Source organism: Dermacentor albipictus, chromosome 9 (assembly GCF_038994185.2).
Source record: "Dermacentor albipictus isolate Rhodes 1998 colony chromosome 9, USDA_Dalb.pri_finalv2, whole genome shotgun sequence".
In the NCBI taxonomy this organism is placed as follows: Eukaryota; Metazoa; Arthropoda; class Arachnida; order Ixodida; family Ixodidae; genus Dermacentor; species Dermacentor albipictus.
The window spans coordinates 109903866-109931053 of NC_091829.1; the positions used below are offsets into that span (position 1 = coordinate 109903866).

Below are 27188 nucleotides of genomic sequence, written 5' to 3' on the forward strand. Positions count from 1 at the left end.
AAATCTAAGCACACGGGTGTTTTCGCATTTCGCCCCCATCGAAATGCGGCCGCCGTGGCCGGGATTCGATCCCGCGACCTCGTGCTCAGCAGCCCAACACCATAGCCACTGAGCAACCACGGCGGGTCAGGAGACCGAAGTTGTAAAAAAAGCGTCTCAAACCCCAAAGCAAAAGAACGCCGAGGACTGGCGTTCAACGGACTACCCGGAAGGACAGCTCAACGAAGCCACCTCAACGCCTACGTTGGTTCAGTTCCGATGATGGAGAATCCGCCTCCGATTCCTCGCCGGAGGTATCAGAGACTCGCCGTCGATCCAGGTCAAGATCGCGGACCCGAAAGAACTCCAATCCCAAAAACCCACCTCATTACCAACCACCAAAACCACCTAAATCGGGGGCTTTCGGCACTGTGACCAAGCAAGTGCCACAAGATAACACGGTAAGCTGGGCACGAGTCGTTTCTCCTACTGCTCCTATAACAGAAAATCCCGAATATCGGAAGATCGTTAACGAGAACAAGCTCCTCCGCGAGAGCTTGGCAGAAATTAAGCGAGAGTTGGCCTCCCTCAAAGCTAGTCGCTGTACCGAAACGAACAAAACAACACATACTAAAGCAGCAGGCATGCCTCTCGAGGTTATAACGACGCCGAATTCTGTGGAAGTTACACTCCAACAGGTTGTGCATCAATTACAAACTATGCAAAATTTTCAGCAGCAGATGTACGCAGAATTTCAAAGCCTAAAAACTTACGTCGACGAATCTGTGGCCAGTGCAAAGAGCGCGGCTCGTAAGCGAGCCAGCATTAGCCCCAGCGCTCAATCTAACCGCCGTCCGCGACCCATATCGACCTCGGACAGCGAAAGCACTATTCATGGCGAGTAGAACGCGAGTACATCACGAATATCTCGAAATTTGGCAATGGAACTGCCGCACCTTCCACAAACGGGCGGCAGCTCTACAACAATACATTAACACGGTGCCAGTCAAACCTGATGTTATTTGTTTGCAAGAGATCGGTAACAAGCCAGTCAGATTGACTGGCTACTACACGATAACCCACCCAGACTACCCTAAGGTCGCGACGATGGTGCTCAAGGACATAGCAATCAGTATAGATTATCTGGCGAGTAGCAGCATCAATCATCAAATTGTAACAATACTACCGCAGAAGCGTAGCAAGGCAAAAACAATAATCACGAACGTGTATAGCCCCCCTAAAGAAAGGAGGGCCGATTTCGAGGCCATCATTCGGTACGTCATGTGTCACTCCGGCACCCAGGATAGAATACTGCTTCTTGGGGACTTCAATGCTCCTCACACCAGCTGGGGTTACCGAACAGACACCCCCAAAGGCCGAGAGCTCGAGCGAGCGACCGAAGCATATGATCTCCAACTCATAATTCTCCCTCAAAACCCGACAAGATTAGGTAACAGCGTCAGTGCAGACACCTTTCCAGATCTCACATTCACAAATAATGTCAACGAGGTATTCTGGACCAATCTAGGAGAGAATCTAGGCAGTGACCATTTCATTATCAGTGTGTCGGTAGGCTCCCCGAAAATTCGGCGACCCTGTGGCCAGGTGGTAATCACGAACTGGGTAAATTATCGCAAAATCCCCGTGCCGGAGATCCCCGTGCCGGAGAACGCTGAAGAGTGGGCAAAACACATTCGAGACGCTCATAAAGCAACATCTAAGCGGCTAGCGCTCACAGCGGAAACGCCGGTAGTTGACAACCATCTGCTACATATGTGGGAAGCCAGAAGGGGGCTAACTAAACGATGGAAAAAACAGCGACTTAATCGCAAACTGCGCCACAGAATTGCTGAAATATCAGAGCGGGCAAACGCTTACGCACAGCAGTTAGAGACAGCGAGTTGGGCGAGCTTTTGCGACTCACTTCGCGAAACGTTACACACCTCCAAGACATGGGCGATACTTCGCAGCATAATGGAACCAGGAAAAACAAAAACGGCCAATAACCGCACTCTTCAAAAACTTGCCGGAGAATTTTCAGGAACAGATCAGGCCCTCCTCACTAAGCTTGAAGAGAAGTACGTAGGAGCAGTAATCACTCCCCCATGCACCTTGCCATACCAAGGGCAAGAAAACGCGGTGCTAGACGCTCCGATAACTAAGGCAGAACTCTTCGCGGCAGCGCAAGCTGCGAAGAGAAATACTGCTCCAGGACCAGATCAGCTCACAAATGCTATGATCCGGAACCTGAGCGACGACCACCTAGAACAGCTTACCCGGTATTTTAATGAACAAATATGGGAGAGGGGCGCAGTTCCACAACAGTGGAAGGAGGCCAAAATCGTGCTTATTCCGAAAGCAGGAAAACCTCATGATCTACAAAATCTCAGGCCGATATCACTAACCTCCTGTCTTGGCAAATTATTTGAGAAGGTGATCCACACACGTCTCACGTCTTACATTGAAGACTGCAACCTATTTCCTACTAACATATTCGGCTTTCGCCAGCATCTGTCGACACAAGATGTTTTCCTGCTACTTCGCGAAGAAGTTCTATGCAACACCACGGTTGGTGCGGAACATCTCGTCCTGGCTCTTGATTTAAAAAGCGCATTTGACACTATTTCACATGAACTTATCTTATCTGAGCTAAGTGACATCGGTTGTGGACAAAGAATCTATGATTACGCCCGCTCTTTCCTGACCTCTCGCATCGCGACAATAGGCATTGGCACTACGCGCTCAGACCCTTTTCCCATGCCCAATAGAGGTACACCGCAAGGGGCGATACTCTCCCCCCTTCTTTTCAATATCGGTATGAGACGCTTAGCCAAATCACTCGACGTCATACCTGGGCTAGGGTACGCAATATATGCAGACGATATAACCCTATGGGCAACCAGCGGCTCGTTAGGACAAAAAGAAGAAATCCTGCAAGAAGAAGCGACCGTTGTTGAGACCTTCGCTCGCAGCAGTGGAATGAGCTGCGCTCCCGATAAATCAGAATTTATCAGGATACGAGGGCGAGGCCGTCAAACTCACGAGCCGGTGAACCTCTTTCTAGGAGACAGCCAGATAAAGGAAGTCCAAAAAATGCGAATCCTCGGACTATGGCTGCAAAGCAACAAACGAGTAGACCACACCATTAAAACCCTTAGGACTACGGTGAAACAGATCTCTCGTATGATCCGTAGAGTAACTTATCACCGAAAAGGTTTCAAGGAAACAGAGACGATCCGGCTCGTTCAGGCTTTTGTGCTAAGTCGTCTCACATATAGCCTCCCTTTCCAGGACCCCACGAAAACAGAACTAAAGGCCCTAGATGCGTTGATTAGAACGTCGTACAAAGCGGCTCTCGGCCTACCACAGGGAACCTCTACTGAACGCCTGCTGGCCCTCGGGATTCACAATAACTACGAGGAGCTACGGGCAGCGACGCTCATATCTCAACGGGAGCGGCTTAGCTTAACCACCTCTGGCAGAAAATTACTTTGCCGCGTGGGTTACCCTACTCATCCACATTATGCGGGAGAAGAACTCGAATCTCTGGCCAGAGTCCTTCGTGAAAGGATCATAGTAGCCCCAATCCCTAAGAACATGAGTCCAAAATACCACCAGGGACGTAGAAATGCTCGAGCTCGAAAGTTAATGCAGCAATTCGATGGAAACACGGATACAGTCTACACAGATGTCGCTCGATGTGGTGCTGACAAATACGCCCTCGCAGTGGTAGGAGCGGCCGCAAATCAAGGGCTTGTGACTTGTGCCACGGCTAGAGTTGCATCTGCGAATACCGCGGAAGCTTCAGCCATCGCGCTAGCTATTAAAACTAAGGACGCTCTGGGACAATCGTCGATAACTCTTACAGATTCCCAAGTCGCATGTAGACTATTCCTCACCGGGAGGCTACCACACAGCACCACTCACCTATTAGGATCCAACCTAACGCAGAAACACATGATCATCTGGTGCCCGGGTCACGCAGGACTCGAGGGCAATGAGAGAGCGGACGGCGCAGCTCGTGCTTTTGTCAACCGAGCGGCCGACCACTCTGACGAAAACCCCTTTTTACCACGAGACATCCTTGAGCACCAGCGGCGCGAGCGAAGAAAGTACAGTCCACCACACCCTGACCTATCCAGGCAGGACTCTTATGACTGGCGCCGAATATACAGACGCACACATTTCCAAACCTTTATTTGAAAAATGCCATTCACCCAACGCTGTACAGCGCTCGCTGTCTTTGGTGCGGAGGCCGGCCAACTCTCGCCCACATTACGTGGGACTGCCAGAACAGGCCACCCAAAATTAATACACCAAAAATAGCCGGCAAACTTTCCGGAAGGGAGCAGTGGGAGACTTGGCTCGCCAGCGAGGATCGGGAGATGCAACTAGCGCTTCTCGACCAAGCACGGCGGACCGCTCAAGCCAGTGGGGCCCTGGACTAGGGGCTCCACCCACTCGCTTTCTGCATTTTTTTTTCTCCTTTAAATAAACGTTTTGATATATATATATGCAATCACTCAGTTCAGCCCTTGGGCGCGGCCGCGCAGCCACCATTGAGGGTATGAGCCATTGTTCGTTGCTGCGCGTCTCATATGTGGGTCTATTCTCTTTTATGCGAAGCATACTAGCCGCACAACCACGCTCTTCCTTGCTGCGCCGCGCGCGGCCGCGTAGCTACCATATGACAGCTGCATAAGCGGAGGCTCAACGCGTGCGCTTGCTTGCGGCCGCGTAGCTACATAGCCGGGTCTCAGCTCGTGCGCTCGCCTGCGGTCGCACAGATGGTACTGCGGCCTAACTCCCGCTCCTCCCGCTAGGGCACTGACGTCACAACAGCTGCAAGCCGGGCTCAACTCTTGCGCTCGCCTGCGGTCGCACAGCCGGTGCTGCGGCCTAACTCCCGTTCCTCCCGCTCCAGGCTAAACCAGGCTAAACAGTGGTTCAACAACTAAAATAAAGGCTAGTATGCTTCGCATCCTGGGCTTAACCTTGGCTAAGCCACAGCCATTTTTCTGCATGCTGCAGGCGGTAGCACGCAGAAAAATGGTGAGACTAAGCTTTGAAATCTCCGGAGACCTTGATCGTGCTGCTTTTGGCTTTGGTACGTTTCAATGAGCAGCCAGTCGCTAAATTACCTCGAAACAGTTCTACCGGCAAACGGAGGCCCGTAAGCCACGAACCCGTTTCAAAGAGATAGGCTCTTGGAGCTTGGAGACCCTTGCCATGGTGGCATGCCTAGCGTGCTCATCCACATGAGTATGATGATAAGTGAAATTACGTGAATTCCCACAACATTCAAAGAGTGTCTTAGCGGAGCCATTGACATTGGTGTGTCGGCGTACACGTACGGAGACATCACTGCTGCACCGTCTTGCGGCGGTGCTTCGCTAAAGTATTCAGTGCGTCAGAGAAATTCACTTTCTCGTAATTATTGCCAACAAAATTACATCTGCCGCTACAGTCATAGGGTACAACCACTACGTTCTACCGGCGCATGACAACAATGACGTCCTGTAGATATGCTATGGACGTCCACTGCCATGACATCGATATCCTAGGGATGTGTGGAATGCGTTCCTCGCACGACCGTCTGGCCGCACTTTTTTCCTGCGAACGTCCGCGAAGGACACTATGGGGACATTCTGCAGATGTATGTCGGCGCCTTTTGCAGTCTTTGCATAATTTCATTTACAGGTCGCATCACATGTGTGACATGCAATGGGCAGAATGCCCACGCATCAAGAAGGGATACATCAACTGTGCACACGTTACGCACGCACGTAGGCGGGATGTGCAGTATCCTCAGTTTTTTCTAGGCCTTTCGCCAAGCGCAAGTGCCTTATTGAACTAATTGAAGTTTTCACAGTTGCGTCCGAAAATTCGTAACGTACGACATACACACGAGATGCGGACATGCTAGCTTGGAATTGTAATTCGAACAGACGAGAAAACAATTCTGTAACCAGGAAAGACAAAGCCTCAATTAAAAGGCAGATATTAACGCGTATGTCAAAAAAGGACCATATGTGGGATAACCTTCGGATATCTGTCGTACACTCTTAAAACGGTTGCAGCCTTTGGGGTGTACATTTTTCCCACAACGATAATTGTCATCTGCCTTGCTTGCGTTTCCTTGAAAACGCCGCGCCCGCTACTTTCCTGTCGGGAAGGCTACGTCATGCTGATTACACGCATGCCGTTCGTTGCTAAGGTACCGGGCTCGCAGCGTTAATTAAAGGAAATGCGGGCAAGACAGATGACGAATATTGTGTGGCAAGACACGAATCAAAGGGTGTAATTTTGCTTACACTCTAAATAAAGCTTACATCCTTTGGGGTGTATATATGCCACACAACGACGATCGTCATCTGCCTTGCTTGCGTTTCCTTTCTTGAAAACGCCGCGCCTGCTACTTTCCTGTCGGCAATGCTATGTCACGCTGATAACGCGCATGCCGTTCGTTACTGGGAAGTAATGAAATGCCGGGCCGACCCGCGGCAGAGGTGAAGCAGGCGTTAAGCACTTGCCATACGTATGCACGTCCTGAAGATATTGAATTGCCGACCCGACCCGCCGCGGAGGGGAAGCAGGCGTTAAGCACTCCCCATACGTGGGCACATCCAGAAGATATTGAATTGCCGGGCCGACCCGCGGCGGAGGTGAAGCAGCGTACGCTCGAGCCGCCCATCGCCGCAAGCCGCACCGCACGCGTGCGGTCGCGCGAAAGACTGCACGTATCAAACACTTGTGCATAAATTTCGGTTTACACTGTGTGCACAGTGCATAGCTTACACATTGTAAACCGAAATTTGTGCACAAGTGTTTGATACGTGCAATATTTCGCGCGACCGCACGCGTGCGGCGCGGCTTGCGGCGATGGGCGGCTCAAGCGTACATCGGCCATTTCGAAGTTGTTTTGCAGCTCTGAAAGGTCGCTCGAAAACAACCCGTCTCCTAAGCGCTTGCAAACCCGGAGGCAACACCAGGTGGCAAGTCATCCCTCGGACAGCGGAGCCCTTGTAGCCTCCCCCTCCCTGAGCCGCATGTGACTGCACTGGCACGGGCGCCTACCATTGGAGGAAAATGGCGACACCAAAGCGAGCTCGACGATTGGCCAGAAATGAGCTGATCGCGAGAACCTACTCTAATGGCGTTTTTCACTGGTCGATTCGGAGCAGGATTTTTTGCTCCGCGGCAACGAATCCGAATTTCACTGGTCGATCTGGAGCGGGTTCGCGCGTTCCACTGGTCGTTTCGGATCAACTTGCTCCGCGCCGGATCGCTCTCACTTGCTCCGCCGCCGAGACGCGGATTCGGGCGGAAATAGAACGCGTCACTAGGCGTCACTTCCGTCTTCAAGCGAAATCGGTACCCGGTCGGTACGCACAACCACGACCTACTGAACTACAGACCTGCACAGATCTCCCTCCTCCAGCACGCCTGGTCTAGTTCGCTCCTTTTGCCGCTAGGGAAAGAACGTACGAGCAGAGTGGCGCTAGTCATAACCTGTTCGCTGTCGTCTGCTTCTGCGATCTGTTCAGCGCTTGTCTTGCCATTTCGGCAGGCACAAAGCGCTTGTTTTGGCGGTAAATGAATAAATTCACAAATATACAAAAGAAGACATATTTGCGAATGCTTTGCGTTTGAATAGTGAAACTAGAAGAGGATGAGCGGTGCAAGAAATGTAAACAACGAGCAGAGGTGGCCGCTGCAATGCTAGATCAACGGCATAAATTTCCCTTTCCTAGCCTCCTTAAGAGACTGGAAAAATTGTTTAAAAATATTCATAGGATAATCTAGCTTTCTTTAGTTGATTACAGACAGCCTAATGTCGTAGATGACATTAGGATTTACTACTGTGTGCCGTAGTGAAAGGAAGATGATCTGGTAAAAGTATAGTAAAAGTATTCACTAGTAAGTCCTCCACCCGATATGTGCAATAGTCTGATCGGTTCTGTTTCAAGGGAAGGTGAGCATATCTTGTGTTTAATATCGTTGGATGTCTAGCTCAGTAGAAAGCGCGCAAAAAATGAAGCGATCCCAATGCTTTAAAACGTGCTGCAGTGCAGGCCTTAAAAATCGTGTCACGGAACTCTTTTCAAACTGTAAAGCTAGCTTTTCCGCGTAGTACGGCGGCAGCATAACGGTGGTGCTGAAGATACGTACGCAGTGAAGCTGTGTGCGTAATTCACTTTTTGAGCTCGTGACGCATTCACGGACAACATTTAAGAGTTAAAATGAGTGGTAATCGTTCTGTCGTCGAACATTACGGTGGCTTCAAGTTTCTAAAGAGCGCAGACGCGAACTTTACAACGTGTACAATGAAACTTTTGGGTACGTTGCGAACTCTATACACAATGGCATTTATAATAATCTCCTTGAAAAAGGCAGTGGGAGCGGCTATTTAACGCTATTTTAGAGAGCAGCGGACTACACGCTCCGACATTCTTTAGGTTCGGGGAGTCAACTTTTGGAGCCAAGTTACCGATCAAAGCCTTGTGACATCTCTGTCACTGTGTTAGCAAAAATCATCAACTAGAGAAGCAGTTCGTCGCAACACCACAGCTGCCGTACTACTTACAACGCCGCACAACCGCCCACCGCGTAGCAGACGAACAGGTTATAAAAGCGCCACCTACGGCAGTCGGTTGAACGAAAGTGGGCGCAAGTTGCTCCCATAGAAGCCGGATATCTGTGCAGGTCTGGAGTTCCAGTAGGTCGTGCGCACAACATTATTGTGTTGGGCATAGTTTGCGGAACCGGTTTGTGTCACGTGCACGCAGGCTTCCTGTGTGATCTCCCGCGGAGCGTTCGTGCGCTCCACTGGCAGACTCGGATTGGTGAAAGCCGAGCGCTCGCTAGGATTCAGGCGGCTGCTCCAGATCGACCAGTGAAAAACGCCATAAGAACCTACTCTAACGACTCAGTACGTTTGTAGAAAATGTAGAAACGTACTGAGTCGTTAGAGTAATGGACCCTGAAACGATTTTGGCGATTTTCTACAAACGTACTGAGTCGTTAGAGTAGGTTCTTCTGATCATTAATTGATACATCTAAGTGCTCTGCGTAAAGCGTGTAATTTATTATAAGGTTTTAAAAATACACATCGCTGCCGATCGCAGCGCACTGCTTGGCGGAATTTTAAGCCGCCCCTACCCATATGATGCAAATAACCCATATTACGTCACATGGGCGAGCTATCTGATTGGCTGACCAGGGCGCGTGGTCGATAATTTTTCCAACTTTATGGTGAACAAATGATGCTCGTAATAGTTGGAATGTTAGTTACTTTGTTTTTGTAAAAAGAAAATAACTTAAAGAGAATACACAAGAATAGTTTTTTAGTACACTTCAGCACTTCCGGCACACAGCAAGTGTCGTCTGCTTGTGTTACAACGTACTCCATTTTGACGAGAGCTCCGCGGTCAGAGTCGGTCTCAGCCTTTTCGCGAGCACTATGATTCGACTTTGTTGCCTTGTGGACTGCAAACCTAGCGACCTGCAAACCGCGAGTCCAGTATTAGGGCAAACGCAAGCGCAAGGGGACAGGGTCTGGCCGCTTGACTGTGCCGGGATGAGCCACGAGATGAGCAGAAGGGCAAATGTGAACGGTCTGCACGGTGCAGCCACCTGGTGGCACAGAGCTCAACTATACACAGTAGCAGCAACGAAGTGTATTCTTTGCTGCTGGTGTGCATTTTTCGCAGGAGTGTAATCATCAACACGTTGATTTATAAATGTTTAAAATGCTTTACACTTGGTTAGAGCAATATTAGCGCTTTGTTTGACTGGTTAAGCGCTGCGCCAGCAAGTGTCTGGACCGTGCAGACCGATCAGGCTGCTCACGTACGTCTACGCTAAAGTTCGTTCATCAGCTTGAGTTTATGCCTCCAGTCATTTGCCGAAATGACCAGCTTGCCTGTTTTTAGCGGAGTACCGGACACGTTCGGCGCTACGACAGAATGCTCGCAACGCACGCTGCTTCGATAGCTCTCGATCGGTCGACGGCCAAGCGGCTAGCGGAGAGGTCTCGCGCGGGAGGGGGCGTGCTCCTAAACAACCTGAAGTAAGTGATGTGACGTTGCATCGTGACGCTGAACCAGTGAAGGCGGAGCTTAGCGCCGCTCGCTCGGCGAGCTAGTTGAGGAGGAAAAGCATAGCTAGGGAGGAGGGTAACTTCTAATCGCTTGCAGCTCCATTAATACGTAACGCTTCACTTAAATTGTGGTGCGAATGTTCTACTTAAGCTGTAACCTACGCGCCTACAAAATTTGTCCGAACCGTTTCAGGGGCCCTTTAAGCACTCCCCATACGTGGGCCGATCCGGAAGGTAGTGAAATAGCGACCCCACCCACGGTGGAGGTGAAGCAGGTATTAAACACGCCCCATATGTGGGCCGATCCCGAAGGCACTGAAATGCCGGGCCGGGCCGGCCAACGGCGGTGGTGAAGCAGCTGTGGGTCGACCCGGCATTACACGTACTATATTCGGGATCGGCCCACGTATGGGGTATGCTTAACGCCTGCTTCACCTCCGCCGTGGGTCGGCCCGGCATTCATATCCTCGGGATCGGCGTGCTTCGCGACGACCGCCCGCTTTTCACGAACCGCCCGCGTTCGGTGCGGCTTGTTCGGTGCGGCTTGCGGCGATGGGTGGCTCTAGCGTAAATCGGCCCTGACGTTTCGTCTGGCCGCTGGAGCAGCCGTGAACAAAGCAGAACTGCATAGGGAACTTCCTATTATGAAACGCAGAAACGCTTTAGCGCGACACTTTTCACCGGAAGATACCGCCGCACATCACACGACGCTAACAACATGACCACAATAGCGACAGACGAAGCGGCACCACCGAAATGAAAGCAGAAGCGAAACCAGAAGTTGTAGAAGTGACAAAAGACGCGATCGCAGCGTCACTAGTTCGTGTGACCGCCACTTTGGTCATCTCCCGAGCGGTTATCTTGATGTCTAAAAACGTTGGTGTGCTCGTAGATAGTTCTGCGAAATTGTGGTGAAACTCTACAGTACATGAACAAAAAAACGAAGCTGAACTGTGAGAGACAGCAAAAAACTGTATATTTTTTTTTTCCTGTGCTTGCCCTGCGTTAAACGGACTTGGAACAAACCTACTTACTTATTTACTCACTAGTTCCATGCGCTTCCGCTGCTTATTTTCGTACCACTATGGAAGGTACAGTTTCTCTTCTGTAATCCTGGTTCTTTATTTTATGCTAATATATCTCGCTGTGAGTTCGTCCACGTGTTGCGCTTGTTTTGGGCCCGTGACAACCACTAGAAATGACCAAGAAGAAACGCGGAGGGCTCTTGGGCCGCAGCCTGATCAAGCAGAAACCCACGAGCAGACTCTACGACTCCGTAAGTGCTGCCTTCGTGGTGCGCTGTGACGTACCGTGTGACAACCGTTCAGAGTTGCTTATAAACTGGGATGTCTTTAGCATTATTATTTTCATATTTGCTACGCATCCTTTACTACACATGAATGTAACTGATACAAAGTACCTCGGATCTCTCACCGTCAGAAACGAAGGGCTCACCAGAGATTTGTACAGATGTATATATTGATGGTAATCGAAGTTGCTGCCCTGCGAGAACATGCGCACGCATGTTCTCGCATGTTCTTTTCTGGCGTCAAGGAGTTGACGCCAGAAAAGCGAAGTTCGCTCACGTTGAGATCTACGTAACGGCGGATCTGTACGAGTAGCTTAAATTGACAAATTTTGCCGAGTAGCTGCGCATGTTCTGACATGACACGGACGATTACAACCGGAATAGCTGACGTTGAGCTAAAGCTAAAGTCAGTTTTTTGTGCGCTACAGATTACTGTTTGATGCACCTGTCAGTTAGGAATGTCAAGTTATTTAATGTCATTAGACGAGAGGACATTAGCAACCGAATGAGCTGCGAGAGTCGGAACCTCCCGCATGTAGCCGTGTCTGGGGAAAAGGGAATATTCCTAGGGGTTGAGCCGATGCCGGGTATTCGGACCTTCCCCTGGCAGAGGCAGTTCACCTCTGCTTCGCATAGACGGCAATTCTGGACTGACTCAAGCGGGAGAAATCGGTAGTTGCCTTTTCCTGTCCCCCTCTCCATCTGTTATCTTTCTTCTGTACCTTTCGTTCTTTCCTCTCCTTACCTTGTTTTTCCACTTTAGTTTCCTGGCGGCGATGGTTAACCTTGTGTGGATAACTAGCCTTGGTTACACCATGTACGGTTATAGTGGTGGTGTAAAGCTGGCAAGAAACGCCAATGTATGAAAGCCTCTAACCCTACAGCTAGAATAGAACTGGCAGAACTTTCGAAGTTAATCAACAAGCGTAAGACAGCTGACATAAGGAAGTATAATATGGATAGAATTGAACATGCTCTCAGGAACGGAGGAAGCCTAAAAACAACGAAGAAGAAACTAGGAATCGGCAAGAATCAGATGTATGCGTTAAGAGACAAAGCCGGCAATATCATTACTAATATGGATGAGATAGTTCAAGTGGCTGAGGAGTTCTATCGAGATTTATACAGTACCAGTGGCACCCACGACGATAATAGAAGAGAAAATAGTCTAGAGGAATTCGAAATCTCAAAGGTAACGCTGGAAGAAGTAAAGAAAGCCTTGGGAGATATGCAAAGGGGGAAGGCAGCTGGGGAGGATCAGGTAACAGCAGATTTGTTGAATGATGGTGGACAGATTGTTCTAGAGAAACTGGCCACCCTGTATACGCAATGCCTCATGACCTCGATAGTACCGGAATCTTGGAAGAATGCTAACATAATCCTGATTCATAAGAAAGGAGACGCCAAAGACTTGAAAAATTATAGACCGATCAGCTTACTGTCCGTTGCCTACAAACTATTTACTAAGGTAATCGCAAATAGAATTGAGCAGTTGAAATCGAGCAGTTGCTTCATTGCGCCCACTCTTTAGAGGGCAATCAGTTAGGGAAGTGGAAGGATTAGCCATAAAAAGCAGTTGTCTTCGACAGCGGCACCAGCCGCCCACCACTGAGCCCAAAATGGGGACGCCACAAGGCTTGTTTCACAAGACTTGCGCATGCCAGCTTTCATCATCATCATCATCAGCCTGGTTTCGCCCACTGCAGGGCAAAGGCCTCTCCCATACTTCTCGAACAACCCCGGTCATGTACTAATTGTGCCCATGCCGTCCCTGCAAACTTCTTAATCTCATCCGCCCACCTAACTTTCTGCTGCCCCCTGCTATGCTTCCCTTCCCTTGGAATCCCGTCCGTAACCCTTAATGACCATCGGTTATCTTCCCTCCTCATTACATGTCCTGCCCATGCCCATTTCTTTTTCTTGATTTCAACTAAGATATCATTAACTCGCGTTTGTTCCCTCACCCAATCTGCTCTTTTCTTATCCCTTAACGTTACACCTATCATTCTTCTTTCCATAGCTCGTTGCGTCGTCCTCAATTACTCCTTTTCGTAAGCCTCCAGGTTTCTGCCCCGTAGGTGAGTATTGGTAAGACACAGCTATTATACACTTTTCTCTTGAGGGATAATGGCAACCGGCTGTTCATGATCTGAGAATGCCTGCCAAACGCACCCCAGCCCATTCTTATTCTTCTGGTTATTTCCGTCTCATGATCCGAATCCGCCGTCACTACCTGCCCTAAGTATATGTATTCCCTTACCACTTCCAGTGCCTTGCTACCTATTGTAAATTGCTGTTCTCTTCCGAGACTGTTCAACATTACTTTAGTTTTCTGCAGATTAATTTTTAGACCCACTCTTCTGCTTTGCCTCTCCAGGTCAGTGAGCATACATTGCAGTTGGTCCCTTGAGTTACTAAGCAAGGCAATATCATCAGCGAATCGCAAGTTACTAAGGTATTCTCCATTAACTTTTATCCCCAATTCTTCTCAATCCAGGTCTCTGAATACCTCCTGTGAACACGCTGTGAATAGCATTGGAGAGATCGTATCTCCCTGCCTGACGCCTTTCTTTATTGGGATTTTGTTGCTTTCTTTATGGAGGACTACGGTGGCTGTGGAGGCGCTATAGGTATCTTTCAGTAGTTTTACATACGGCTCGTCTACACCCTGATTCCGTAATGCCTCCATGACTGCTGAGGTTTCGACAGAATTAAACGCTTTCTCGTAATCAATGAAAGCTATACATAAGGGTTGGTTATATTCTGCACATTTCTCTATCACCTGATTGATAGTGTGGATATGGTCTATGGTTGAGTAGCCATTACGGAATCCTGCCTGGTCCTTTGCTTGACAGAAGTCTAAGGTGTTCCTGATTCTATTTGCGATTACCTTAGTAAATAGTTTGTAGGCAACAGACATTAAGCTGATAGGTCTATAATTTTTCAAGTCTTTGGCGTCCCCTTTCTTATGGATTAGGATTATGTTAGCTTTCTTCCAAGATTCCAGTACGCTCGAGGTCATGAGGCATTGCGTATACAGGGTGGCCAGTTTCTCTAGAACAATCTGCCCACCATCCTTCAACAAATCTGCTGTTGCCTGATCCTCTCCAGCTGCCTTTCCCCTTTGCATATCTCCCAAGGCTTTCTTTACTTCTTCCGGCGTTACCTTTGGGATTTCGAATTCCTCTAGACTATTTTCTCTTCCATTATCGTTCTGGGTGCCATTGGTACTGTATAAATCTCTATAGAACTCCTCAGCCACTTGAACTATCTCATCCATATTAGTAACGATATTGCCGGCTTTGTTTCTTAACGCATACATCTGATTCTTGCCAATTCCTAGTTTCTTCTTCACTGTTTTTAGGCTTCCTCCGTTCCCGCATCGAATACATGGTTTTAAGTGAGAAACATGCACTATCTCTGTCCCACAGCAACGGTGACCAGACGGCATTCTAAGGGGCGAGACGCGGTAATTGACAGGTGATGCTTGCCCAATGACCTTCTAAGGTCCAATAAAATGCGTGAGAAATTTTTCACATAGGTCGGGAATGTGTACAGGAGTCCAAAGAAAAACTTCGTCGCCAGGAGAAAAAGTCGCAGCATGGTGGGTCGAGTCGTAACGAAACTTGCGAGTGTTCTGGGAGAGGCCAGTGTTAAGGTGGGCGAGGTGACGGCAGTCTGCGAGGCTAGACAGAAAGTATTCCGAGGAAGGAGCCGCTGGGGGTACAGGAGTCGAAAGGAAGAATACATCAAGAATGAACCTTGGTGAACGAGCATAGACGAGGAAAATAGTGAAAAGCTGGTGGTACGCTGCGTAGCCGTGTTATAGGCGATTGTCACGAATGGCAGGATTGCAGCCCAGATCATGTAATCGGGGCAGATGTACATCGCAATTATATCGAAGAGGGTATGATGAAAATGCTCCGTCAAGCCATTGGTCTGCGGATGGTAACTGGAAGTCATCTTGTGAATTGTGTTAGAGGCGCGCAGAACTTCGGTAAAGATAGAAGAGAGGAAGACTCTGCCGTGGTCGCTGAGTAGAACGCACAGAGCACCATGGCGTAAGAAAACGTGTAGAAAGAAATCGTCGACTTCAGCAGCAGTTCCCGATGTTAGAGATGCTGTCTCCGCATAGCATGCTACTACCACGAGGATCAAGCTGTGCTGCTGGTGGTGATATATACAGATGAAGAAGGTGTAGATGATGATACATGGAGATGATGAAATTGAAAGTCAGGCATGTATTGTGCTCGTAGGCTACATATTATAATTTGCTGGATACCTGGCCATACCAGTATACCTGGTATACTAAATACCTACTGAGTATTTCATAGTCCTGCAGGTTTGCTTGTAGATAATCTATTGTATTCTTACTGAACTGGGGCTAGTAGTTAGCTATTGTTCGACTGCTGATGTACAAATAACATAGAATAAGACTTGAAAAGTAAGTTGCATAATAAAATACGCAGCTAGTACTGTTCCTAGTACACACTGCGACTGCTGCCTTTCTTTCTCTGACAGGCTGTCATCACATGAATGACATTGAATTTTTCCAAATAATAGCAGTACAATCACCAGACACAATGTTCCAAACACCACAGTGACTGTACAGAGACCATAGGCTGAAACAATAATGATGATGATTGCCACTATGTTCTCACTGCCGTTGACCAGTGTAACTTGTTGCCTAAGCGAAGCTGATGTTAAAAGCATATGGGGCATGAATTCCATTAAAAAGCTTAGTGTCCAGACAGTTTGTGCCTGCAGCGAGTAAGACTCAATAACAGTGGGCTGGTTGCACATAGCATTACAGGATGGAAGTCCGAGTACGAGGCTGCATGTCCAGGGTACCAAGGTATTCAGCAGTTTCTCATATCCCACACCCCTTAAGCTTTTGATGCTGATAGTTCCTATGTCAGGGTGTCTACCAACAGGGGAAACCAGGAATTCTCAGGGATTTTGCATCTACCATCTGAGCTAACCAGATGGTAGAACGGCTGCCCCAGAAAGGCGGTGGTCCCGAGTTTAGTCCCGGACCAGGCCGAATTTTTCTTCAACTGTGAGGCTTTTCTTTCGAGGAACCCGTATGGGTTTCCTTTGTAGCAACTGCTACGAACGGGTGGATGTCTGATTTTTCCTTTATTAATTACTTCTTTGCACCTTGCGGGTTCCAGCAGAACTATTATGTTGATCTCGTATGTTGTAACCGCAGGCAAGGTTTGTGGCAGTTGCTTTAGATTGTCTGCCGCCCGACAGGTTTTGTATCCCCCTGCATTGTATGCTCTCTATAAAGTTTGCTCACTTTATGAAGTGGGCTTGCCTCTATATTTTCTAAGACCAGCGGAGCTATGGGAAGCAAGAATGGCACACATCCAGTGACCCAAGTTGTCTACTGGGCCAGACAGCAGAAAGTTGTTTATTCTGCCACATACCCAGCGGCCCATGTTGTTTACTCAGCGAGACAGCAGCCCACACATACCTAGTGGCTCGAGGTAGCATATACAATGTGGGTCACTTGATGAAAGATGTTAGATACAAATAGACAAACTAAAAGGTTGTTAAAGTTCCAGAAAAATAATAATTACATTAAGACTGTGTAGGAGATAAAGTGACACCATCAAAATCTCTATATTCGTGTAAAGCAGTGAAAGACTTCACCATGGGACTGACAACTTTTTCTTTACACCATCCACTAGCTCTTCAGTTAAAAGCAAAGAGGTTTACCAGTGTAGAAGTGTTTGCCTACATGCTGCTTTGTAAAGGCCCCAAAAGGAGGGTCACAAGAAAGCACTAGAGTGTGGTTACGCGATTATGAAACTTATCTTTCTGCTGGATCCAGATATGTGTCCATCCACTTCAAGGTAAGAAGGCTAGCCCGACTGTCCTGTGGGTGCTCCCTGTATTTGACAATGATCATAGTGTATGTTGCAATTAATTTTGTTGTAGGTGAACTGTTTAGCACTATGAGTGGATGTAGAACACACACAAGGACACAGGAGGGGTGTGGCAGCTGTTGGCTGACTGTTTATTGAAAATAAAGGCAGTTAGTTTACTTACTTCAGTTACAAGTAAGAAGAGTGTATTTTGTAGGAATATCAAACATTCAAGAACAAGGTGAAGTTATGAGGCAGTGTGCTGCTGCCAGGTGCTGGACTACTTTATTCTCTGCACCTTGCGGACACTGATGGGAAGTGCCCCTTATGTGCATACACCAGTTGTCTTAGTAGACAGTTTGGGTGGTAGACTGCTTCTCCTTTCTGTATTGTGTTCACTGTCATTTATCGCTGTACACTGACTGCATGTGCATGACATTATTTTTCCACTGAAAATACTCCTTAAATGCACAAACTCTGCTCCCTTTGTGAGAACTGTCAAGTTGGACGTGCCCTTTGTTTTGGCCCCTGTGTGCAGTCGGCGCTTCACACGACAGAGCTGAACGATGGCTACGACTGGGGCCGGGCCAACGTCACCAGCATCACGGAGCAGAATGACCTGGAGGAATTCCTGGCGACAGCCGAACTGGCAGGCGTTGACTTCACAGCTGGTAAACCATGGCTTTTCTTGCATGCGAACACAGCTCTAAGTGGGGTGGCTGGCCCCCCAATATTTCCTCCTGCCCCGCCCCCTCCCCCTCCCCTCGTCACCCTGCTTGTACCGCCATTAAGTGCCAAGTGGTGTAGTGTCCTCCTACATCTCCAGTGAAAATGGAGAATCCTCTGCTGCCCCAAAACAGAAAGAATCCTGGCACTGCCCCAGCTTTTACAACAGACAACTTGCATACACCTAGACATGTTCAGCCTAAAACATATTTCTGAAGCAGTATAGTTTTAATTTCGTTTGAACGCTTGTGCTGGTTCTTCTGCGGTTTTCTGTTGAGGTCATCTTCAAAACCTTTTTGTTGCACCATACCGTCACGTGAGACAAAGGTGTACTCGCTGTCTGCACCTCAACGAACAGGTCTTAATGTGCATTTTCTTTTTCTGTGTTTTCTGTAATGACAAGATTAAGGAAAAGGCTACCTCAAGGGACGCATACATTTCTGATATAATACTAATGCGTCATCACTAATGTATTTTACACTGTGCGAAAACCACTCTATTGTTCTAACCCATATGTACAGCATTGGATACATCTTTCAGTCAGTAACCTCGTGGAACACATTTTTGACAGACATTATAGTTTGGCCTTTGCACAGCGCTAAATGGAGGCAGCAATGCCAGTAAAGCCATGCTGAAGACATAAGAAATGCATTCCATATGATTGCCGCTTAATGCTAAGCATAGTAGCAGCATGTCCTTCTTCTAAATGAAATCATTTTGTTGGTTAGTTATGTAGAGTTTTATGGTGCAGCAGCAACTGGTGATGATGCGCCAACCACAAAAAATTCTTTTCGGTGCAGAGAAGCAGAATGTGACAGTGGTCAGCGTGGGCAGTGTGGTACAGGGTGTGCTGTCTGAACGAGAGAGAGCCAACCTGCACAATCTGCACGAACAACACAAAGACCTGCTGCGCATCCCAAGGAGGTAGGTGTGCCGTGTCAGCCTACTACCCCATGTACTACAAGCTTTGAAAGGAATGTTGGGGGTGGGGTGGGGGGGGGGGGGGGGGAGGGTGAAATGTTGGAATTGTACTCGTAATTGAAGGGCTGTGGCAGCCACAAAAAGAAAAACTACATAATCGCTGCATTGTGCCTGTGCTAAATTATGGGATCGTAATCTCCAGGAAAACAAAGAAACTTCAAAATTCCAGTGAAAGGTTGTAGTTGGGAATTCTTAATCACAGTTGTCAAGTTTAGCTGCATACTTGTAACAAGACATAAACAAAGTTGTCCAATCACACATGCAGAATGATGTTCAACATAACATCTGTTTTATTCGTACTCAGAAGGCAAGGTACACAGGATGCATGTTTATGACAACTAAGTTGCCTTATTATAAAAAGCAGGCAGTGCCTTATCTGGACCATTCACCTAAGAAACTGTCGTTCCGCAAGCGGGCATGCTTAGCTCCACACTTTCTATTGTAAAAATAAATGCATGCACCCAGTACTTCCATGCGCAATGTTTTATTCTGCGTATGTCGATGATGTGCAGATAAGCTTCAAGTCATGCAATATTGCTATCTGCGCACGACAAGTGCAGCTTGGAATAAACAAATTGTCTAAATGGGCGTACGAGAACAGCTTCAGAATAAACACCCAAAAAAGTACCTGCATACTTTTCTCAAACAAGGGAGGGATACCACCACTACCAAGTATTACGATCGGGTAGACCAACTCTCTATGAGCAGAGAACATAAATATCAGGGAATCATTTTAGTCTCTATGCTCCTGTTTATTTCCCATATTAAATATCTGAAGACAAAATGTCTGAAAACAGTGGACCTTCTAAAGCTTCTGTCACATACAACATGGAGTAGTGATTGGAAGTGCCTGTTGAACTTGTATAACAGTCTTCTCCGCTTTTGCCTTGATTATGGAGCTATAATTCCGCAATGCTAAGTGCATTAAAAATTCTAGACTCCATCCACCATCTGCGTATCCGTCTTGCGACTGGTGCCTTCAGGACAAGCCCTGTCCAGAGCCTCAAATTTAAATCAAAATTAAGCATTTCGTCCATCAACCCATCAGTTCATAAGGCGTCACCATATGAGCTAGCCACCAAAAAGTCGCTGTTGGGTCTCAGCACGTGCTGTTTGCATTTTTCATGTATTCCGCTCCCAGGCACCACCGAAGCACCCTTATTATAAGGCTGGCACATGCAACACGGGCACTGATGTTGAGAAAACTAACGACAGAAAGATAGCTCCATGTCGCCTTTAAAGCGCAACGTTTCTTGCTTTTTGTTTGTTTTTCACATTTCTTGCTGTGGACACTGCAACTGTCTCGCTCGAGGCAGACACCTCAACTATGTCGAAGCGCAAGCGCGCATAAATGACACTCTCTGCAAAGTGCAACCGTATGGCACTCCGCAAGTGTGGAGCTCACATTTCATCGCGTCCGTAGCTAGTATGGCCACAGAAAGAAGCACAAAAGAAGAAAGCATGCGCAGAAAGAAAGAACAAAGAGATGCCCCTCGGTCGCTAGGTGACAATTTTCTGGGAAAAGCGTGCGCTGGCAAAACCTGATGTTGCGCTATCTTCGGGATCGGCCCATGTATGGGGAGTGCTTAAAGGGGCCCTAAACCACCCCTCGAGCTTGGTGAAATAACAGTCCGCAGGTAGCATACGCTGTTGTGAACATCTCAGCCAAGTTCTACTGCCGTACGCGGTCCATGGAGCTCGCAAGCAGAGAGCCAAGTCACCTTTTTCTCAAACGCTCTCGTTTCAAAAACCCTATGCTCCTCGCTCTTTTCTGCGTGCTTTATTTCGTCATAAAGCACACTCCAATACATGGCTGCTATTGGTCGCTGCGCAAGGCTACACCGCGGCCGCCGTGAGGTGCTGCCACGAGTCTAGTGGCTAAGTGCACTGTGGCTCTCTGAGGACAGCCACGTTTGGCTTGTGTTTAGCATGGCATAGGGACCAAATCGGAAATTTGAACTGCGTGCCATGGTGACGTCTCCACTGTAGCTTTTGCAGTGCAAGGCATTGGAGGTGGAAGGGGAGCACAGCTGAGGCAGTGTTTGATTGCCGATAACTCCGCTTCTGCTGAACGCATTGAAGTATCTTCGGTTGCTTTGAAAAATGAGGAAGCTATTCATGATAATGAGTCTAAAGTTGAAATTTTTAGCCGTTATTTTTCATCTGTCTTCTTGCCGTCTAGCTCACGTACTGTCTGTTTTGAATTACCTGCTGAAATAGACCCCATGCCAGAAGTTACCTTTTGTGTCGATGGTATCCGTAAATTATTAAAAGATGTGAACCAGGCTAAGGCATGCGGCCCTGATGACATTCCTGCCGCTATCATACGGAACTGTGCGGACGCGTTATGCTTTTATTTCGTCCGGATGTTTCAGAAGTCCCTCAATGAAACTGATATGCCAGATGATTGGAAGTTAGCGCGAGTCGTGCCCATACATAAGAGTGGGGTGCGTAACTCCGTTCAGAACTACAGGCCCGTTTCCTTAACTAGTATAACCTGCAAAATTATGGAGCATGTAATATACAGTTGTGTTATGGCCCACTTAACTAAGCATAATCTCCTAAGTCCCTGCCAACATGTTTTCAGGCGTGGTTTATCGTGCAATACACAGTTGGTAGAGTTTATTCATGATTTAGCCTCGGCAGTTGATAAGCAACAAGTTGTGGACTGCGTTTTTTTGGATTTCAGTAAAGCGTTTGATGTAGTCGCACACAGTCTCCTACTCTCCAAATTAAAAGCTTATAACTTGGATGGTAAAATAATAGCGTGGATTGCCGAATATTTGTCATTGCGGAAACAGGCTGTGGTTCTGAACGGTATATCTTCGCAATATGCGTCAGTTACGTCGGGAGTTCCCCAAGGCTCAGTGTTGGGGCCACTATTGTTTTTATTGTATATTAATGATATTTCAGTTGGTATACAGTCTTCATTCAGGATGTTTGCCGATGATTGTGTTGTTTACAGAGTCATAGATGCCATTTCCGATTCACAAATCCTGCAAGTTGACCTAAACACTATCGCAGACTGGTGTGTGCGTTGGGATATGTCGTTAAATATAAATAAGACTGTTCACGTCACCTTTACAAGAAAACGAGCTAATCATCCCTATAGGTATAGAATTCATGATTCAACTCTAAAAGTAAGCAAGGAATTTAAATATCTAGGTGTGTTTTTTACTTCTGATTTACGATGGAACAAGCATGTTAACTATATTGGAAATAAGGCAGCATCAGTTTTGGGATTCTTGCGGCGCAATTTTAGTCATTTACCGAGTAACTTGAAGACGCAGTTGTACTTTAGTCATGTACGTTCAATACTTGAATATGGATGTGTTTGTTGGGACCCACACACATCTGAGCTTATAAACAAATTAGAAAAAATCCAGAATAGGGCAGTTAGATTTGTTCTTGGTAATTATAGCCGGCAGCTTAGCATGACAGAAAGCAAACTTAAACTTAAATGGCAAGAGCTGAAGGATCGTAGAAGGCATATTAGATTAACATTTTTCCACGATATTTATTATTCTAAAACAGGCATAATCCGCGATAAATATATCCAGGCACCACACTATATATCTAGGCGACTTGACCACTGTTTGAAGGTCAGGGAATTTTCTTGTAGGGGTGACGTCTTCCGTTATTCTTTTTTTGTTAGAACTGTTCGAGATTGGAACAGTTTGCCATCGACCATTGTATATATTACAGAAAATGATGCTTTTTACCACGCATTGAACTAATTTGTTGATGTATTGATTCAAGTTTGTAACCTCCCTGCTGAAATGCCCTACGGGGCGATGCAGGTAACTAATAAATAAATAAATAAATAAATAGTTTTTGCGCCAAAGTGGTTCTGAAATAGCCTATCTTCACTTCAAATGTATTTCTCCACTTCGATAAAAAGTGGTTCAGGGCCCCTTTAACGCCTGCTTCACCTCCGCCGCGGCTTGGGCTGGTATTGCACTATCTTCGGTATTGGCCCACATGTGGGGAGTTTGTTGCTTACAATGACGCGAAAATTTCCTTGGACGGTAGAGGTATACAGCATCACTGTAAAAAAGAGGCCCACGCTACTTCGTCGCCGGTCGCAGACAACCATTCAAAATGATGCGCTGGTTGGGGATCGTTCTACGCATGCTTTGAAGAGAGCAGCGCTCAGGTACGGCGCGTGCATCCAGAAAGAATGGCATTTCGGCTGGCACTGCGCAGCGTTAACGGCGTAGCGTGCCTAGCTGCCAGCGACCGGCACCAAGAATGTTGGACTACAAACATGCCTTTGCACTGCCTACGCTCACTGCAGGAGCAAGAGCTTGTTGTGCCATTACCACCAGCCCGGATTCCGGATCTGCAAGATGCAGAATTTATCCTGCGACCGCCCAAATTCTCCCTTGACAAGTCAGGATGCTGAGCCGTCAGGCAGCAGTGTCCTGCGGAGAAGCATCGGCAGGCAACATGTTCAAACGTGTCAGCAAGTGCCAGACAGCCCGGCGCCGCACCTCCTTTTGCCTGGGGGTCACCGCGCGCGCGAACTTTGAACTGGGTGGCCAGCGCGGTCGCTGGTTGGACCTCTCGGACAACCGTCGAGTGCTGACTTTGTATTGGGCCGTTTGAGTGACAATGGTTCTCGGGGAGTATAAAGCTGCGAAGCGGCCGCCTCGAAAACCGGATCCGCCGACCCACCGGGAGAAAGTGCCGCTCTCGACTGGGGTGAGATGTGTCACGCGTTTTTCGCCGGACGTCGCCGTGCGGGAACAGTCGCGTTTGTGTGAGCTCTCGGCCCCAGTGCCGATCCGATCTTGTCCTGTACAATGACCTGTATATAATGTATAAAAACCCTTTTGTTATTCTCATCGACGCCTGGCTCGGAGTCTTCGCTACCAACGCTCTGTCACGAAACGGGTGACGAGCGCTACGGGACCAGAAAGTCGTAATAGTGGTGCAGCGGTGCAAAGTCGTAACAAGCTGCACTCTAAAATGCACTCGCGAAATGCACCACAACCTGCTGCAATGTTGGTCTCCATTCTACTTTCGTAGCTGCACGCTGCTGAGTCCCACTATACATGTAAGTGGCGACGAAACACATATCGAAGCGACGCTTTCCTTTGAATAATAGCCACGAATCTTAAAGCTTATGCTTTTTTGGTACTACTGCGAGTGCTGACACACGTCATGGCCGCCATTTTTTAGACATTACCTGGTGCTGTTTTTTGGTGGAACACCTCGTAGAGAAATAGCATAGCCTCCAAGATGTAAAATGAAATAAAGAAAGAAAAAGAATGAAAAAAGACTTGCAGTGCCGCGTCTACCTTTGTATCGTAAAGGTCTTGAAGAGAGGGAGAGAACCGACCTGCAACAGAGGCGTTGGCCATGCCTGGCCTGGCGCAAACGCGTCTCTCTCCAGTTTGGCCTAAACAAAGGGCTGTAGATAGAAAAAGCAAAGCTGCGCAGCCCGCGCGGCGATGCCAACATCGCCTACGTGCTCTCGCTCACTAGCGCTTTCCCCATCCACGATGGCATGGAGTTCGACTCACCGGTGGCGGTGCGGATTTCAATTTGAATTAGTGGGATGCATTACATATTGCTTTCAATACATTGTTGAGTAAACCATGGTGGCTACTTCAAATTATCCAAACTTTTGAATTAACGAGTTGTGAATTAATGAGCTTTTATTGCATAAATTCCAAGCACGATAAGATCTTATCGTGCCCCGTGCACCTTGTGCTTTAGGTGTGAGTGAAAATATGCGAGGATTCGAAAGAAAGATGGTGGCTTCATAAACGAGTGCCACATTCCCAAGTGAGCAAAGGGAAAGAGGGACAGGAGGTAAGTTCACACGCATCACGATTTCTGGCGTGCGTCTCGGCCATAGCTGCGCATGGCTGTAAGTGCAGCTGCTGAGCACATACGCAGCCGTGCATGCTACTTTAGAGGTAATCTGCCATGCATGCAAATGGTGGGCATGCCGAAACGGCATGGCATTGTGTAAGCTGTCTTCCCACGCGTTTAGTATTGAAGGCTGCATAATCTTGAGTTTTGGTGACACGTTGGAGCGAGAGGCAAAGAAAGCATTCGCTCCTCGCTGCCGACGTTCATGATATCATCGTTCCAGTGCAGCCGACGCTATCAGCCGCAGGGGTGGAGTGCACGCGAATGCGTGGCTGGCTTTGCTTCATTCGTACCGCCTACGTGAAGATATATAGTCGAGGTGGCATGAAACTGTATCATTTGTCACCGACTCCCAAATTCATCAAAATGAATTGTTTCCTCATTGAAATTTGTTTTTGTTTTTCAACTGCCTGATAATTCGAAAAACTCTGCGGCCCCTTTCCATGCAAGAAAAATAGTTCGGTGACTAGTTATTTGCATAAAAGGTCGAATTTCAATACAATGAAATTTTGGTATAACCAAGCAAATTGCCAATTTTACCTACTTTGTTATATCGAGGTTTAACTGTATCCTTCGGCTGAGGCCCCTGCACTATGGTCCGCTGTAAAGCATATAAGGAAATCAAAACTTCAAAAAGCTATTATATTTACAGACTCATTAAGCGTTGAAAAAGCCTTGATGTCACTCTGCAAACACTAAAATGCTGTACCCATTGAGCTGTATTTCGTTCTATGTACAACATATATATCTAACTAGCATGGGATTGATTATATGCTGGATACCTCGCCACATGGGCATTAAGGGTAATGTGCTGGCAGAGCATCCGGCCACAACAATTACTTCGCAAGCTACTTTTACTGCTGCTGTCCTTGTCACAGACCTGAAGCCTTTTTTATGAAACTGCGAAATCATAGGCAACACTTGTGGAACACTGAAACAAACAATAAGCTTCATGTGATTAGGCCACAGCTAGGTTTCTGGCCCTCCATAACGAAAATGCAATGAGCTGATGTCTTACTCTGTCAACTGCGTATGACAAACTGGGCTAATGCAGTGGTATATATTGACTTAATGTTTGTGAAATTGGTCATTTAAACAACAGCTGCCGACTCACGCAACTTGTCTTGTGTGGTTGTGCAGACAACGTTTCAAAATGAGCGTACAGTTAGCATTTTTCGCCTCTTCCTGGACTCGCCTGTCTAAAGTTTGAACAATATGTGACCATCATACAAAAGAAGCTTGTGCCCTTATCGTACAGTGCACCGTTCACCCTATGCCGTCATTATTTATGGGGTGTGCTACTTTAGTGTGTTTGCGGGACAGCTGCAGTGTTTCTGCTGCCCAACACTGTAATCATGTCACGCACGGTTATGCAATAAATTTGATAAGTGAGATGTTACTGGGCTTAGTTTCAAGTTATTCATTACTTTTTATACTTCGCCTTTTACATGTTGGTGTTCAAGGTTCAGAATATTCTGGTCTGATAATTAGATGCAAAGCACTAGGTGCATTTTTGTAAACAAAGGGATCCAGGTACATGGGGCATTTGCATAAAAATATTGCATAGACTCTTACGGTGCATAGAATTTATTAACTTGTCTGGGTGCATTACTATTTCCCTGTTTCATCCACAGTAGATCAGAAGCAGACGTCGCCTCAGTGACACTAAACAAAAAGAAATGTAGATATTGCAGGAATCTATGAGAAAACAACAATAAAAAGAATTACAGTATGTGGCATGTTCTATCCCAACCGTGAGAGATGGTGCCGCCATGAATATGTATTGACAGTGTAGTACATGTATGCACATGCATTCAAGAATAAATAGCTATACAGTCAAACCTTAATATAAAGAAATGGGAATATTACAGGTTAATCGATAGGATATTCCAAGTTAATAGATATAACAAAATAAATATTAGTTATTTATCACCTTTATTGGCATGTAATAAATGTTTGCTTATAATGAGTATTGAATACAGTCAAACCTTATATTGAAATGGCTTATAACAATTTGAAAGGCTTAATGAAGTATTCCAAACCTAACCTCCCCCTATCTTGGCAGCCAGTGTTAGCCATAGGTGGGTGGGTGGGTGGGGGGGGGGGGGAGGGAGTCAGCCATTGTTGTAAAGTAATGGGTATGACAAAGAATGTTTGGCTTCCCCATCAACTTCGTTGCAATGTTTCACTGAATAACGAAGGTACTTTGTTGGATATGACTTTGTTATACGGACACTCGTCTGTACTCATAAATGCTTGAATGCAGTCATGTGTGTGCAAACCGAATTCGTGGAACATTCTGTATTTGCTAGCTTGCTTGAGAAGCGAGAGCATC

At 47.2% G+C, this 27188-nt stretch overlaps 1 protein-coding gene across 1 annotated transcript in view; it reads left to right on the plus strand.

Annotated features, from left to right (window-relative positions):
* Positions 1-11147: 11147 nt before the first annotated feature.
* Ns3 (nucleostemin 3) overlaps positions 11148-27188 on the plus strand; it is a 73428-nt gene continuing 57387 nt past the window's right edge. Inside the window, exons 1-3 of the mRNA XM_065425194.2 lie at positions 11148-11357; positions 17802-17934; positions 18790-18913. Coding sequence (XP_065281266.1) covers positions 11280-11357; positions 17802-17934; positions 18790-18913 — 335 coding nt within the window. The 5' untranslated portion in view covers positions 11148-11279. The remainder of the gene's footprint in view (positions 11358-17801; positions 17935-18789; positions 18914-27188) is intronic.